At 40.6% G+C, this 18,012-nt stretch overlaps 1 protein-coding gene across 2 annotated transcripts in view; it reads right to left on the reverse strand.

Annotated features, from left to right (window-relative positions):
• The window catches only part of ADSS2 (adenylosuccinate synthase 2), a 32,425-nt gene extending 14,733 nt beyond the window's left edge, over window positions 1-17,692 (reverse strand). For both annotated transcript variants that reach the window (XM_042818868.1, XM_042818859.1), the window contains exons 1-5: window positions 17,518-17,692; window positions 6,199-6,301; window positions 3,722-3,790; window positions 2,924-2,974; window positions 647-713 (exon numbers count right to left, since the gene is read on the reverse strand). In XM_042818868.1, coding sequence (XP_042674802.1) covers window positions 647-713; window positions 2,924-2,974; window positions 3,722-3,790; window positions 6,199-6,301; window positions 17,518-17,685 — 458 coding nt within the window. In that variant the 5' untranslated portion in view covers window positions 17,686-17,692. The remainder of the gene's footprint in view (window positions 1-646; window positions 714-2,923; window positions 2,975-3,721; window positions 3,791-6,198; window positions 6,302-17,517) is intronic.
• Window positions 17,693-18,012: the final 320 nt, after the last annotated feature.

Raw genomic sequence — 18,012 nt, forward strand, 5'->3', positions numbered from 1 at the left:
AAGGATGATAAGGCTTTACGGGTCTCAGTAAGGAAGACTAAATTGCTTCTCATCCATGTAGAGAGATTAAATTTACTGGTACCTTGGAAGTCCTACATTACTTGCCAGCTGTAGACTCTTCACACTGAATGCTGCCAGCCCTTTCCCTATCCCCAAGAAGGGAGCTACTTAGAAATAGTGTAAGAAACACTGCATCTAGTTTTTAAAACTTTCAAAATCCTCAGGAAGTCAGCAGCAACACAACCTAGGAAACATGAACATGTAATTCTAAAACTGAAGCATCCTGAGAAACTAAATTAGTGCTATCAGACCTTTTAATTACTTGGAGACAATAAAACAGTACTTTTAAATGTAGATTTGCAGCAACGTATTTCCTGTAATCAATGAAAATGCTAAGGAGCAAGAACCCTTTTTTATGAGGCAAACTGGGAACCAGGAACTTTTCCAGAGGGCAAAATATCTAGATGAAACTCTTTCATTAGGAATGTAACATTTTACTAGCCACTGCAGGACAAAAGAGAAAGCAATTCCAGAACACTCCACATTACAGACTTACAAGGAAACATTTTATATTTGATGACAATCAGTAATGAAAATCCAATACATCAATTCCTCTTTGTACTAAGCCATCCATTAAAGTACCTACTTCTTTCCTGCTTGTTCTTGTCTTTGTTGTTCTTGGATGCCATCAGCAGCTTGGTGGAAATCAAATACTAAAAAATAAAAATAACTTCTGTAAGTATAAATTTTGCATAAAATAAACAACCATATCAGTAATGCTCTGTTCAAACCAATTTTAGTCGTGTCCATCAATGTGGAAAAAAAATAAATACACACACTGATGAGAGGGAAATAAAATGACCAGAGTTTTTTCCTCCTCTTTTACAAACTACTTCTCACCCACCTCCCCACCCTGAGTTCTGCAGTTATTCAGAGACTCTGTGTTTATTTAGTAGACTTGCAAGCTGCTTAACACATCTCCCATAGAAAAGCTAAAACATTTCAAGCTTCCAGCGGCTCAATAGAGCAAACGGACAGAAAAGAAAACATGCAGGTAAAAGAAATCCAGGACAACAGGTTATGCAAAGATGACATCCTGCTGAAATTTATGGTGGGAACTTTAAGTAAGAGTACTCATTCATTCTAAAGATTTCTTATATCACTTTACAGTACAAATTCAAAAGTTTTTGGAGATAATAATAATTTGGTAAAGATCTCATGAACACTGGTCATGAAAACCAGTGCAACTGTTTCTCAAAGATAACAGAAGTCAACTTCACAAGCCCTGTTTTTTTTTATTTTTTCAAGCATTACACATTATTAATGACAGGTAAGGATTATGCAAAATACACCTTCCATTAATTCTCTGTCCACTGTAGAAATAAAAAATAAATTTGACAAGGTTCATAACAAATTTGAAGAGAGTCAAACTCTGTTCCAGTTTAACTGATGCCAGCTCATTTTTCTTAAGCACTATATCCTCAAAATTAAAGAATTAATCTACTCCTACACAGGTAGGATAGAAATCTTGCAAAGTACTTTTTCGTTCAGTAAGAGCTTCAGCTTCTCTAGAACAGAAGTGATTTTCCTTGCTTTCCTTACCAAATTTACTTCAATGTTTCTTTTCACGCATTCCCATAATTTAAAGGATTAGATCACCAGTTTGAGCGTATTTTAAGTTGATCTTTTGTTACAGACTAATTGCTCACAGACTGCCAACATTCATTTCTGAGAAGACATTTATAATACAAACAGATCTCAAGACTGCCCTTCAAAATTTTCTAAGCAGAAGCATCTGCAACTCCATTAAGATAAAAGGCTGAATGATCAGTCAAAACTAGTTCTTTTTGCTCAGGACCTGTCTACCCACAAAAATTTCATGGTGCTGCCATTGTAATGTAATCACCACAGAACAGTTCCTCTAACAACCTAACCACCCCAAAGAATTCACATACAGTGATCCCACTATCAAAAAGAATTGTAGAAATTTAGGAACTGTTACTCGACTATCTCAAGTGAAGAGCAATTACTCCAAAATAAAGGGGTATTTAATCTGAAATAACACATTCACTCACTGAGCTATTTGTTTTCCAGATAAGTTTTTAAAAAATCCTTTTTCTTCCCCATGTCATAAGCTTTTGTTTGATAAACACTTCAGAAGCTCCCATCTTCAGAAGAAAACTACCACAGCATCAATAACTCTATTTCCTAATTCATGCAGTTATGTAACTATTATGTCACTAAATCTATTTTACAGCAGGAATTTATGTAGTGAAGACAGGCAAGGAGAAAAAGCCTCCAGCACTGAAGCTCCGTCTTGGTGGTTTGGATTATCAACATTTTTTTTTCCAGGCTCTAAACTGAAGTTTAGAGTCTTCTGGAACAAACCTGAATTAAAGCTTGATTCATGGCCTCCCTGAGAGAAGAAATGCCACTGTCTTGATCCCAACAGATAAAATCTCTTTTCCGTAGTAAATGGCATTTTAGTTGGCATGGAGCTCACTACTTTGGAAGTCACATCCAGTCACGTGGTTTCCCAAACAAAGTTGATATATTTAATGAAAGGAAAGTAAAACTGCTTTTACATGGAAGGAGGAAATGAGTCCTTCAGTGAATTAACTCCAGAAGCACATTTTGACTGCTTCTCGTATCTCATTTCCAGCTTCAAAAGCGAACCCCCTTTCCAGGCTATGATCACAAATCGGGACTGAAGAGTCACTTCACAATATAAACCTAGGAGTGTGTCATATGGGCACCCCCAAGTTCTTTTTTAGTGTCTTCAATAAACCAAAGCTGTTATAATGTCTAGCATACAGAGATGTAACCCAAAGAAATTTCACTATAAATGTAGAGAAATGGCTAAAAACAGTCACTCTTTACTGCCATGAAAAGTTCAGAGAGAAATATAAAATTGGGAACTTACCTATATGAGCCCTGTCAGAAATTACTAGTCTTTTTTCCCAGCCTTCTAGCCCTTAAAAGACAAAGTAAGATATTTCAAATTATGCTTTGCATAGCATTTTTCTCTTTTGATGTGTAAATGAATACTTTTTGTCTTCAGTCAATCTATTAATGAGCAATCACATTTCAGAGAAAAAAAGAATAGATTCCAATAATTAAAACTAAACATCAGCCCACAGAACTAAGACAAATCAGGCCTATTCTGAGAAAGAATTCCTGATACTCTACTGGCTCTTCAACTTCAGTAATCAATTAGTAGTTTTACACTTATGAAAAATTCAGTTGATTTACCTCATTTCTAGCAGACAGCTACCAAACATGGCCACAGACATGACAGCAAGAAGCCAAAGAGAGAACTCTGAATCAAGAGGATCACTGTCACACTCACTTCCATTAACACTCATCATCACAGTATATGCTAAGATTAGAAGACGTAAAGTGTCTTTAACAGCTAATGTACTTGAACAGTTTGTTTTTTTTTATCAAATTCACTGCTTAAAGCAACAAACGTCTGCAGATAATTCTTATTTAGAACACGTTCTGTTTTCAAGTTGTACAGATACCTTTTGGCTGTCTATATTTCCCATCAAGGCCCTGGGTCTTTTAGCAAGACTTCTGTCAGAAAGAAGCCAGTAAATGGAGTTCTGGAAAAAAGTTACTATACACAACCTCTACAGAAAGCATCCTCAGCCTAAATCTCAAAAGACAGTAGGAAGTATCCACAAGCCATTTTAGGACCAGTAACTTATGATTTCCTCACCTTTTCCTTTCTTTAAGTTTTTCTCAGTTTCTTCAAAGAGTCCTGGCAAATGAATTACAACACCATTTCCTGAGGAAAAAAAAGACCATTACACAAAGTATAATGAATCATGTCAAACATGGAAGAATAATATTTCAATCAATTCAAAGTCACTTCATGCTTTGCACACAGAGTATTTTATTTTTTTAAACTTTTAATATATTACAATTTTCATTTTAGGAATTAATCTATAAAAGACTGATTTATATCCAAAGTGTGACTTTTTGAGAAGCTCAAACTTTCAATTTAGATCAGAAAAACAGTAACAACACTGTGGGACCGTTCAGAAAGCAACTTCCTCTTCCTCATTTCTAAAATTAACTTCCCTCTTTACACCTAATTTTAATCACCCAATAGTTTTATAAGTTTTGCACATTTCTAACATCACTATAAACATCAGCACTCCCTCAGGCCTCTTCACCTGTAAAGACTCAGAATATTCCACGTAGAGATTTTGGGTGATTAGGAGACTAGCAAAAATAAACATTTAAAAGTTCCATCAGAAGCAAACTCACTTTCCTACAGGAAACAGAACTGCCACACTGTCACATTGCTCAGAATGAGACTACGCAATTAACCAGCATCACCAACAGCTTTAAGAAGCATTTCCATACACCAGAACTGAACCACCTTCAGATGATGCCAAAGCCAGTACATTTAAAGCTGTCAGTATGAGACTGCCTATAAAAGAATGAAGGGACCTGCCATTTGGAATTATATGCAAATCTTCTAGTTTAATCATCTAATAATACAAGCATTTTGAACATTAAAATATTGACTATTGAAAACAACTTTGCTAAAACTTCTGGGGTACAATCCTAATCACTTCTTCCCTCTGTTCTTCTCACACTTTTTCTTCTTCAAAACTATAAACCCTTTTAGTGCAACCTAAACTAAGCAGAATTTTTTTCTTCTTACTAAATACGTTAGAACCTCTAAAAGAGTTTTAAACACAACAGTGCAACAATCTTAAAAGAAACTAGAACAACAAAATTCCGAATAGACAAGGCCAAGAGATGGGCACAAAGATTTGTGAAAAGCTCTCTCCTGCCCACTGCATTTTTATAAGGTGTTTTTCCCTACTTGACCTGAGTCCAGCAAACAGAACATAGCAAATGAACATCCTTTTTCACAGGCTTCCAGAAACAACATTTAAAAGAAACATAATACAACAGCACACCAAAAGAAAATAAAAGCAGTAATGTCTGTCACAGCCCGCAAAACTAGGAGAAATTAGCATCCCAACCTCCCCTCCATCAGAGGGAACTTTTATTTCCATGTCTATTTGGGCACTTTCCACAGAAGCACTAGACGGAGAGTTAATCCAAAGCAATTCAACTAAGAAATCATAATATAAAAGAGGCACTGACAAATTCCCATCGAGTACAGCATTAACACTGACTGCAAGCACACAGCCACCACAAACCAATCCCAAGAATTCAGCAGGTACTGAAAGATGCTCTTCAGTTGCTGTGTTAGTTAGCAAACTGACAACGACCACTTACTATTTGTACAAGACCCAAGCTGAGACACATGACTATAGGACCAAAGAAACGAGATGTGCAGGAAGAAGTAGTGGGAAGGAGCATAACAACAAAATCCTGGCTTGTATAAGAACACTATAAGGGATGGGAGTTTGTGGTGTCAAAAAGGCCAGCTGAAAATCTTGGTAGGTCATAGTTTTTAAGTAATGCAGAAACAACTTCATTTGTGAAAGAGCACATGAACACATGCACAGCTATAGGATTGTTCTAAGCTCACCTTCATTTTCAGGAAGTAATACTGTGTAGCTTTTAAAATTTCTAAGTAAGTTAGTCATACAAACCATTCGAAGGAAAATGAGTAGGACCAGAAACAGGATTCCAAGAGTAAAAATGGGTAAGTGTATTAGTATGGAGCAACAGAGGACAACCTAAATCTCCTTTTGCAAAGCAAACAAACCGTAGGATCCTGACATCACTTAGTACTGTCACTGGCCCAAATCTTCTAGTGTACTCTCTTGAAGAGACCTTTTGACAAGATCTACACAGTACATGGATCTTCTTGGAATCAACATTCCTTCTGCAATTCAATGGAAAAGGGAAGAAAGTGGCTAATGGTACTGGTAGTCATTTATGGAGGCTGAAGAATAAAATGGAGGAGGAATTGTGACAATAAAAGAAATCATTGATAGGAAGAAAAAAAAAGAGGGAAAGAAAAATGAAGATATGCTTGGCAGTTAGCTGTTTGCATTGATAGAACAATAACAACAAAAATGACCTATCGAAGACAAAAGAAACATCCATAATCCAAACTTAAGCAAAGCTCAAGCCTGCAAGAATTTGAAGGAAAATTCCTGTCTGCTTCTGTCTGTCCTCGAGTATATTTTGTTGTTTTATTATGTCAAAAGATTGAAACCACATTATTGTCTGGTTTTGCTTCAGAGGTATCCTACTCACCAATGAATGCAGTGACTTTTGGGTTGATAATCCCACTTGGCAGAAGATGGAAGTCATATTCCACAGAATCCACGACGACTGTGTGTCCTGCATTATTGCCTCCCTAAGGTGGCAAGGGGAAAAATAAAAAAAAAAATACATTAATAGTTCTTCAAACGGAAGACAAATTAAAATAGCACACATATGGAATAAACTCATTCCATCTTCGACTTCGCAGCTTTAATTTCTGCTACTGGTAAAAAAAAAAATCTATTAGAGACCTCCTTCTACCAGTAAGTCTGCTGTACTTGGTTTGTCATGCTTGACAAATTCAACATGTGTATTATCAGTCATAGATTTCGGATGGTATTTATCAAAAGTAAAAATGCCTTTTTTAAAAATAAGATTAATATATTTCTAGAAATTGTTGGATAGAGCTATAAATATACTGAAACATGCAAACATTTCTAAAAGCCACCAACAGTTTCACTACGTTCCTACTACACTTATGAAGAATAAACATTAATAGTCAAACTGCGACATTAACAAAGAAAAATACCAGTTAAAAATGAGTAGATAAAGCCCTAGTGTAATCAGGGAGGATAAGGTCAGCTGTTTGGCAACATGCAAGCTTGTTGTTTTGAATTTGTGGTTCAGTCTTTTTCATGTTTTTCCACAATAACAAGACAAGTTCATTCTATGCCTCCTCAGCCAGCACAAGGCATTAGTATTCAAAGCCCACTGTTAAGAAGTGACTCTAGAGACAACCAAGACAACTGCAGTTAAGTAGAAGACCCCTTGCACCAACTAATATTCAGCATTTCTACCTTTTCTCACGACCATGAGGTACAAGAGTATTAAGAGATTTGTTAAACCGTGAAATACTTCAAAAATACAAAAAGGGCCCTGTGTCTAAGTCTTACGAAACTAAATAGATTACAAAACATTACAAAATATCCCCAGTTCTTATTTGTTATACTTTTGAAAATAAGCTCCAAGCCTACTTGGTACTCCAAGCCTACTTGGTAGCTCTAAAACACGTAAGCAGCACAAACACGATACCTAAAGCCATATATCTTGCATTATGAGTAAGGAATATTCTTAGATATTCAAACCTCTCTGCCATAGATAAATGCCTCATCTCAGCTTATAGCAGTCTGACACCCTTTGGAAACAGAGGGAAGACATAAAGACCTTCTCCTAAGGAGAACACCTGAATGTAAGTGAAGTTGTAATACATTACAGAGCTTTTCCATGCAGTACCTTGAAAAAGTTGTAGATTTCTCGATAGAGACAGTTTTTACTGCAAGAGACTTAAGCAGAAAAGTCCAAATTTCCCATTCACTACATATGAAACATACACAAAAATAATCTGTTTAATTAAAGTTCAGAAATAATTTCCCTCCCGTCCTCTCAACAGCAGCAGTTAAGAAAGGTTTAGAGGTCTATCACCTCCACAGTTGTATCTTTGATTTAAAAGGATGCTGAACAGCTACATTAGCAAGTAGATGTCTTACAACTGTTTTCTAAATGCAATGCTGATAATTCCTCAGGTACTGCGGGTTACTCAAAAACTAGGCTGTATCTGATGAACTATTAAGTTACACACATAAATTATACAAGCTATTTTTATTATACAAGCTATTTATGTTAGTAACTATTAAGTTACACACATAAATTACAGCTATTTTAGCTATCATACAAGCTATTTATATGAGTTCCCTTACTCTGTGTTTGCAAATCTAAGCAAAGCAGGTGAAGAAAGAACAGTTAGATACAAAAAGAGCATTTACAGTAGAGAGAATCTGACGAAATTGGTAGTTACCTTCTTCCTCATCAGATTCCTTCACTTTATTCCCATTAAATCCACTGGTAATATCAATATAAACAAATTGAACCTATAGATTGACACACTTTAAATGTAAATTCAATAAATAGGTCTAAGTACAATACTGGAATACTGAGGTAGCAGTAATTTGCCAATATGAAGATGAGTCCAAACTGAAATCCCGTACTCACCGGAAATTTCATGTTTTGCTTCTCAAGTTATTTAGCAATAACATTTTTTTTTCTAGAATCAAAATGTTTAAGAGAAGAAAAAAATTGGCCATTGTATATCATGCTTAACAATAAATTCTTAGTCTTTTAAAAGATTGCCAAGCTCACTGTGTCATTTAGATGTGCTAACAAAGTTCAGCGGCCAGTCAGCTTGAGTAAGGTGCACAGCATAAGGACAGAGCTGCTGTTTGTTGGTAGTACCAAGATTTTTCCCTTACACTACTGAATGACGTCAAGGTACACAAAGGTGTGTTGTTTCCACGCTCATTTGAAAATACCTCATGGCTGACAGAATAAAACTGGCTTTTTATCCTTTCAGCCTTGAACCGCAGGCACAGCGCAGCTCATGCTTTCTCCAAAAGCAAGCTAGTCACCCAAGTTACATAAACTTCCAGATCTTTGCTATTAGCAGCTATACTTCAAGGGAATTTGCTTGCAAGTTAAACAAAAAAATAATCTCAGCATTGTGTGTGATGAATCACCACTTGAATGCACTCTTAGTTCTCAAGGTTTCTTAATGCTGGTTTGCAGATTATACTGAAATTTTAATCCTCAGAGTTCACTTGTTTGTGTTAGGAAAATGCCTACAGCATGGAAAGATTTCATTCCAAATGAGCTACTGATTGCCCAATCGAACAATTGATAGGTAGGAGTGTCTGGTCAGTTCACACCCTGCTTTCAGCATCAGTCCATCAAAAAGTTCAATTTTTAAAGTTTCAAACTGTATTTTAGGAGAGCACTACAACAACAGCATTCAATTAAGAAAGCCTTCAAAATATTGACTTACAGGTAAGCCCTAGCCTAATGCAAGTGTACTGTTACACAACTAATGAGTCGTAATATACAAAGAGAATGATTCATGTCGTATACTTAAAGTGAACTATCAGTGAAATATACTCATGTTGTATGCTTAGATATTGCACAACACAGCTTTGGTAAACAATTTTGTTTACAAAAACCCAAATTCAGAGTTCTAGCAGCAGGGGGCTTGTTGAGTTCTCGAGTTTGGTGGGTTAATAGTGTTGGTTTTGGTCTGTTTCTTTTTCCCCCCAGTCAGCAGAATTCTCATCTCCCCTTCATCCAGAAACTGACAATAACACCAACATCTTCATAACTGTTGCCTTCAGGCTTAATCCAATGTATAAACTGAGGAAGTCACCTCTGGCTTCAGTCCTTTCTACCTGCATTTCTCACTCCTCCCTCACCACAGTGATCCAAAAGGGATCAGTTGGGTCATTCAAGCCAACACTCCTTTGATTCAATTATTTAAACATCAATGGAGAACTCCTGTGTTTCATTAACAGTGAGAAGAAATTTCGTTGTTTATTCTCAAACTTCAAAGTTTTACGAAGTTTTTGCCAAAGGGGAAGAAAAACACAGAGGTCATTTCTTGAGAAACATTTAACAAACTCAAGACTTTACATGCTCGGTATGCAATATTTAATCTCCAAATTATGTAAAAGTGACACTCTGTGAGACAGCAAAGATGCAAACACCTAACACAAAAGATAAGTCAGGAACTCCTTTTAAGAAAAAAAAAAAAAAAAAAAAAAAAAAGGAACAAATATATTAGCTATTTTTAAGCAAACTAAAGTCACAGAAGACCAAAAAACAGGTCAGCATCAACAGTATATGTAGGACTAGAAGAAAGCCTTCAAGGTCTGCAAGACCCTTGCTGTATACAATCAAACCAACGTCACCTTTTTATGCAGCTATGTGCTCTCTCCCTGCTTCCATGGCTTCTCAGTATATTACAGCTATTTGTAAGAACTGATGCTGCCGAGCTTAACTTTTGCTTATTTAACACTGAAATAACTCTCTAGGTTATGCTAGGAGTCTGTTAGGTAAGGATACAAACAATCTTCTGTGTTCTAATAAAGCTTACTTCAAAGACTGACAGCTATTTTTTATATTTGTGCATCTCTATCAAAGCACAGCACTGCATAATTTTTAACATACTCTGAGGTTTCTAAAATTTGATTTTCAGAAGTCAGCAATTTCCACATAACTGTGTTGGAGGAAGGTGAATGAAAAGTTAAAACCATTCACTTTCCACTTGTCCTTTTCTCCCTTCCTTACACTATCCCTTCTACCCACATCTTTGTAACAGTATTTGGAAAGTCTCTCTTCTCTCACAACATGCTTTACAGCGCCAATGGGATCAGCCCTCTCAGCAAAGCAGCCCAGAGCTTTGCCAAATTATAAACAGTATTAAGTTGTGTCTTGAATAGGATTTCCTCAACTTTTCAGCTGCCATGAGCCTGGACTTTGCAAAACAAATCTGTCTTCCCTTAATTTTTCACTTTTCCTTGTGGTCAATGCCTAGTACCACTGTTGCTTCTCAGAATTGGCTTCAAGGCCAGATGCAGCCTCCAACTTGCAACTTGCTCACTGCTGCCTGCACCGCTGCTAGTGATCCTGGGAGGGTAGCAACCACTGGGTGACACCTAACCTTTTCCGCTGGTAACTGGGAAATGTGAGCTTACTTAATATAAAATATGAACTGAACACCTCTTTTTTTTCTCCCCAACAATATCAGTTTGAGCAGTTCATGGAATTGTGAAGCTCAGAAACTTGGAAACATCTCTTCCAGTCATAGTTTTGAGGGAAAAACAAACAAAATACACAGTCCTAATATATATTTCCTAGTATTCTTCCAGTGTCACTATTGCAGTATGCTTACATCACTTTCTTGAAAAAGCATGTGATCCTTGGCCACCAGCTGGTAATCCCACAACATCCAAGCTATTCAGCATGTAGAACCGCTAAGTATACAGGCATCTGAGGGGAAGGTGCACAGTAATAGCCAAGTTACCAGACAAGTTCTGTTAGGATGACAGTAATCATGGGAACAACAGGCTACCTACTCACCTACTTTCTCTAGAAGCCCCGTACCAAAAACCAATCCCTATGAAACACCTGTTTGAAATATTCCTTCCAGAGCAGTAAGCTGCTCAGAGAGATTTTTAAGGAAAAAAAAAAAGTTGTTTTTCCCCCTCTAACCTGCTGAAGAAGATTAAGTAGCGTGAAAATCCTTCTCAGTTTAAGCACCACATCCAAGAATCTGCAGCCATGTACTCAATATAGATAGGCCAGTCAGCACTATACACAGAACTATTGTAAAGTACCCCTATCCTGACAAACGTGAACAGGATCAGTTACACATGCACAGAGGGGGCTTATGATAGCAAAGGCAGCTGCATGTATTGTACATCTGGGTGCCACTTGATAAACATTCTTAGGAAACACCCTTCTTGCAATAGTTTCAAGTGCCTGAAAATACTAATTTTGAAGGAAAAAAGTCATTACCTGCTGGCTGATATTTTTCTGAAAACAAACTTGTAAGTTCAACAAATCAAAAAAGTGAGTCCCACTGGCCAAGACCTGCCACCAAAGTGCTGGAAGGCAACACACGATTTTTTTTAATTTTTTTTTTTTTAAGTACCTTTACTGGCAGTTAAAATATTTGGGTTAAAGAATTGAATAATATTTGTACAAGCACCTGACTACAATGTAATTATTGTTTTTGAGTCTCTGAGCAAAACCACCTTCTCACCTGGAACCTTCCTGCAGGCTACCTGCCCTTCAGCTCATTACACGCTGTCCAGTGATAACACCTTCCAGTGCAGGCCATGTACAGAGCACAGAGAATGAGCATTTATAATATTTGTCAGACTCCTTCCTCCCACCTCCCCCTCCCTGGAATTGTATTACAAAATACTGAAGTTGAAATGACTCATTGTTTGCCGGGGTGCTTGGTTTCTCATGCTGATTTCTCAGTTTGTTTTTTGCTAGGTCTGCAGGTACAAGCAGCATTTCCTAAGTTACTCATTTAGCTTTCCATAAATACATTTCAATATTAAAGTTTACTCAGGATGTAAAAAATTTAAGCGGACAAAAATAACACTAATATAACGTTTGCTACCTTAAGAGCTCTTCTGGAGCCAAGTGAAGCCCACAGTTGAGGAAGCATGGAATCTCATTTTCTAAAATGACCGAAAACAATACAGAGTCACCTTGAAATGTTTATAGGAAAAATCCCAAGCCAGAACTCTCTTCTCTGACGAGTCCGCTCTGGAAATTCCCATGCTCGTGGGTTTGCAATCGATCTCACGGACATACCTGAAAAATACCTACAGGACTTCACTGCTGGTCCTTCTGGTGAGAAGAATTTGCAGTTACTCTGTTTTCTTGGTGCATAGAACTCGCCTATATAGTACAGTAGCCAGAGCGCTAAAATCTGTTATGAACCAAGACATATCTGTACGTACCAAGACAAGGGAGCATTTCAAACCCTGACACCTTGCCAACACCAGCACTCTCCTCGCTGCCCAGCCTACAGTACCACAACTTCACCCAACAGCTGAAGCGCACAGGAGGATTTATTAGAAAAGCAGACTGAAATTACTGCTAGAAATGTACTGTGAGGGCTCCAATACTGACATTAAACTCAGAATTGTTTAAAGCAGCTCTGATATACTAAAATATGCACTAAAGAGCCCCCCAAAGTCTGCAACAGTGACTGCCTTTCCTTATGACACAGCAATGCCAAGGGGTCCACCTTAAAACAGGATGCCTCCGGGTAGAGCAAAGGAGGCTTTCAAGCTGACTCCTCTAGAACAGAAATTAATTGCCTAGTTTAAAAAGATGTTATCTTATGCCTGTATTCAGAAAGGAGTCATGCACTTCCTTGAGCTCTCCCTATCGGAGGTGTGTGGGTGTGCACACCTTTTTTTTTTTTCCTCCTGCCACCACATTGCAGCATTAATTTTCAGCTCAGAGCAGGCACAGTGGTTTCTGAACTAGTAATACAAGTGACTGTCATGCTGGGCAAGAAGCAAGTCCGTGCTGCTTTGGCATCATATGATCGTAAACACTTCCATTTAACTCTTAAATGAAAAGCCACAAATACAGAAAAAAGTGAGCTATCAGCACTAATTACGATGCATATATCCCTTCCTTCTTGTCACATGTAGCTTCTTGGCATTCCAGAAACACCTTTAAACAAGGTGAGCAATGTATGTGATCCTGAAATTCCATTACATACCCCAAGGTAGCTTTGCAATTATTGGGCCACTCAATGGGGCTTCCCATTTCAAATCATATTGTCAAAAATCTACGTAGACCCTCAGCTTGCCAATCATCCCTCCTTTGAGGAAAAAAAAAAAAAAAATAGAAAAATAACACCGAAGTGTGGATAACAAATTCATTGCCCCGCATACATATTCATAATTAATTTCTTGCTCAATGTAGCCATCAAACTCGACTATATAACCTATCCCACGATTTCAGTATAAACAACATTCAGCATCATTCTTTGCCTACTTTCTCTTAACAAATAAAACATTAATTTCATTACGTCTAGCCCAAGTTTCTTCTGCTCATCTCAAAAAAATGCCATACAAGTAGGAAACTGGACTCATAATGCAAGTCTTCATTTGAATCAAGAAAAAAAGACTGATCTATCCCTAAGAGATATGAGATCAGGTGAAGGAAGTCAATAAGGAAGAAGAAAAATGCTGAAAGCATAGATGGGTCCAGTGCTACATTGCTTCAGTGCACAGAACCCGTTGTTGTTTTCTACGTTCCACAGCAATAGAGTAAAGAATGGATATGAATAACAAATAATGATTCTGGAAACCATCTACAGACAGCCTCTTCTAAATATAGAAAGCAGCAAGAGAAAAATAAAAAAATATATTTGAAATTTGACTGAGCTGCTATGAAGGACTGCATCTTCATCAACCACAAGAAAACAGTGAGATTCTGTAATAACAGTCTGAAAGAACAGCAAGAAACCCGTGTGTCAAGGTGTAATTTGTTCTCTTGTGTTGTTAAGATCTCCTCTTAACATGAGGTTCCAGCTGCTCTTCTGTTTGAAATAATGCCTTGTTGCTGGATTGTTTACAACAAGGAGCAATCACCTACCCACACTGCTCTGAAGCCAGTCTGTGAAGCACTCACTCCTGTCAGGTCAATGAACTCATTTTACTGACCTCTCCATCCAGCAGCACGTTACCAGCATGCTGATGACCACAGCCCACAGGTGCACAGAGCACTTCAACAGAGGGAGAGCTCCAGCATGCCATTATCTACGGAGTGCCTGATCTGATGGAAACTGCTGTAGCTCCTATCCTGCTCCCATCTCTGCCAAGCTGGTATCAGCTGAGATGTGGCAAGAAGCTTCAATTCAGTTTTGAAGCAGCAAGAAGATAGGATTCTCCAGCACAGTGAGCACACCTTAATTCTGGAAGACTTCAAAATCTTCATCTCTGAGGTATTACTCCAAATAAATAAGCTACCTGTAGAGCTAGAACAGTGACCAGCAAATGTGCTGAAGAAATGAACAAATGAGAATCATGCAGCAAAGACAGCATGTCGGGTGGTTGTTTGTTTTGTTTTTGCTGTGTTGTGTACAGGGGTACACTGAAGGGAGGTAATAAGAGACGCATAATATGTTTTTTCTACTCTTTGTTTTGATAAGATGATTACTTCAAATCATTCACTTGTATTATTTTGCCATTCCCATACCCATTAAGGAATGAAATCATAGTAATCAAATTTCCTAATTTGGTTGCACTTTGCAACATAGGAAGTCCCTTAATCAGAACAATGAACGTTCTCCTTTTAACTTTCCATTACCCACGGAACTGGCAAAAACACAACATACATGTTTAAACATTGCCAGCTCTGAGGGCAGCAAGGCTGACTGCTTGCTTAGAGGAAAGCATGACAATAAAAAACCACACAAGCACGCTTTTCCTGACAACTGATCCAGAAACCCAAACCAATTCTTGTTCTGTTTTACTGTCTGGACTACAGTTTAAATGACAGCAGGTAAAAAGGCTTTGGTCTGTAAGCCTCTGAGCATCAGAGGTAGGTTTAAGTGCAGAAGTCTCATAGATGTATTTGCCTTAATGAAAGCATCATTTTACCAGGTATCTCTTATTCAAACTTAACAGTGAAAGAACCAGTACATACTATGACTATATTGCAGATGTGTTAGCATTAAATGCATCAGAGCCCTCAGTCCTGGCAGTGCCATCATTACACAACCACAGCTGCCAGAGCAGCTGCATTAACACTACATACCTGCAGTCTCTGGGCATGTCTTTGCTTTAGCCTTGTTTGTTAGAAGTCTGGTTTTTCTGAAACCTCATCACTAATTTTAATAAACACAACAAGAAAACTTCACATCCTTTGAGCAACCTCCAAAGCCTAGGTGATATTTGGAAGAAGCACAGCCACAGCACTAGGTGTCCTGGCTGTACCTAGGCAGGCAGCCTGCTCCAGGTGCCCCAGCTTGCATCAGCCAGGCAGCCAGCTACAGAAGTAATGAGGACACCTGTTACCTATGAAACAAGAAGATACGGCAAGTGTAACTGTGCATTGCCCTTACAGGAGTTGTAGAAGTCAGTGATAACTTGCTCTGTTGCAGGACTGTTTTTATGGCCCACATCTGCACAAAACCGAGCATGGTGGTATGAAGCCATGTGAGAGCTCCCAGACTTTCAGTTCCAATACAATAGAGTTTTCTAAGCCACCTAATATCAGCTACAACCTACTGAGTCCACCAATGAAGTAGCTGTACTAGCACACTTTCATAGGAACATGACAGAAATACTTGGCCTCACCCACAGGTGTTTTAGCAACTACACAGCTGAACAGAGTCCAACAGGAAGACAGGACCCAGAAGTATGGACTGTAGGAAGCTGCCATTAGCCAAGGGCAGACTGAGGTACAGCCTGTTTTCATTGGCTGTACTGCTATGAGACACACAAGAGTCATCTTCATACTCTTGCTCAACAAAACCATCAGGGTTATTCCTGCACAACACACAGTGAGATGACACACAAGTCAGCACTGCTAGATGAGAACAGCCCTATCTTCCCTCTCATTCTGGGAAACCCCTCTCTTTGCTTACCTCCTTGTGGGCTCCACTGAGCCAAGTCAAGTCAGTTTTGCTTACTAAAACAGCAGAAAGTAAAACCAACCAAAAAAAAAAAAAAAAAACCAACAGTTTCCTGCCATTTTGACGATTTAATCTAACTCCAAACATGGGAGGAGGCCCTGACAGCATGAGGCCCTCAACAGGAAACGGAAGAAAGGAGAGAAAAAACCCTCCTTCCTTCAGCAGCAGCCACAAGTAGTTAGCGAGGGCCAAAACAGCCACCAAGATCACACCACAGTTTTTCCCCATTCCTGATCTTTGCTCAGCTGACTGAAAGAAAGCAGCACATCCATTAAGCGTGGCCACCTCCCCCTCCCCGGCGGAACGCAGCACCGCGTGCTTCTCACCTGGCACCGCCTGCCCCAAGAGCAAGGCTGCAGAGAAAAAACCAGTCCCGTGCTCTGTGCCCCGCAGCACATTTTGGTTTGTGTAAACACAGGGAATGAGAAAAGTCATTCATTTGCAAAACCAGTTGTATTTCTTGACTTCCAAATCCGCCTCCAAGTTGCCAAGTTTTGGGTTTTTTTTTTTATTTCTCTGCTTTGCAACTGCCGCAGCCTTGACAACCCCAGCTTTATGCACGGCTTTCCTTAGACTGTACAACGTCTCAGTGTTCACACTGTTAGGAGAAAGGCGCTCTTTTCCCAAATGCATTTATCAAATATGGATTTCGTGCGTGCACCCAGCGGTAGCGGGCAGATAACAGAACCGAGGTGCAGCCCACACGTGCCACGGGCATTTTGTGCAGCCGTACCTCTAACTTCGGGAAAAAACGCACGCAGCTCCAGCTCACGCCATGGTACTCCACAGAATCGCTACGAGAGAAATATTAAGGGAAAAAGAAAAAGCTCTCCTCTCGGATCTCCGTTTGTTTTGATGCAGGCACTGAGGAGCGCCCTGTCTACAGGCTACACTCACTTTGCAACCCTTCTACGAACAAGGCCTCCACAAAGCGACCCAGGGGGAAATCCCAAGGCAGACAGAGGGGTTCCGCGCCTTCTCCCTCCGCTCACCGCCTCGGGGCCGCGGCGCGATGCTGAGGGCGGGCGTGCTTCCCTTCCCCGGCGCCTCGCAGACAAAGAGTGGAGCGCGGCGGCGGGAAGGGGAGCGCCGACCCCGGGGCACGTTCCCGCTCCCGGCCGCGGGCGGCCGAAGAGACGCCTTCCCCGCGCCTCGCGGGGACAAAGGAGGGCTGAGAGCCTCTGGGCCCGGCCGCCGCTCTTCGCCCCCAGCCCACGGCGGCCCCGCGCCGGGCGGAGAGAGGGGAAGGGGCGCGGGCGGCCTCAAGGTGACACCCGGCGACGCCGGCCGGCCTCCCGCGCTCCTCTCACCTGGCACCTGCAGACGATGTCGGCGTCCTGCGCCAGCAGATCCACCACCTTGCCCTTGCCCTCGTCGCCCCACTGGGCGCCCAGCACGACGGTCACCTTGTTGCCGGGGAGGCGGGCCGCGCACCCGCCATTGGGGATGGCGGGCGCCGGGGCGCCGTGCTCCGCCATGGCTCGCGCTGCCCGCTCCGGCGCCGCTCCAGGCACATGCGGCAGCGCGCGGCGGCCCCGCTGCCCCCGCCTCCTCCCGGCCGGGCGGGGATGCCGCATCCAGGTGGTGGTGCCGCCCACCGGCACCGCCCGCCCTGCCGAGCCGCCTCCGGCAGCGACCCGCCCCGCTGCCGCTACCGGCGCTCTGGGCGCCTTCTTCGCCCTTGCGCCGATCTCCCGCGCCCCGCGGCGCGGACTACGCTACCCATCGCGCCCCGCGGTCCCCGCCCGGCGGCCTGCCGCGCGGAGCTGGGCGCGGTGCACGCTGGGGCGCGTGGTTCCCGCGAA

This window comes from Centrocercus urophasianus, unplaced genomic scaffold (genome assembly GCF_019232065.1).
Source record: "Centrocercus urophasianus isolate 14NV4802_14NV808 unplaced genomic scaffold, USGS_Curo_1.0 seq_10, whole genome shotgun sequence".
NCBI classification, from domain to species: Eukaryota; Metazoa; Chordata; class Aves; order Galliformes; family Phasianidae; genus Centrocercus; species Centrocercus urophasianus.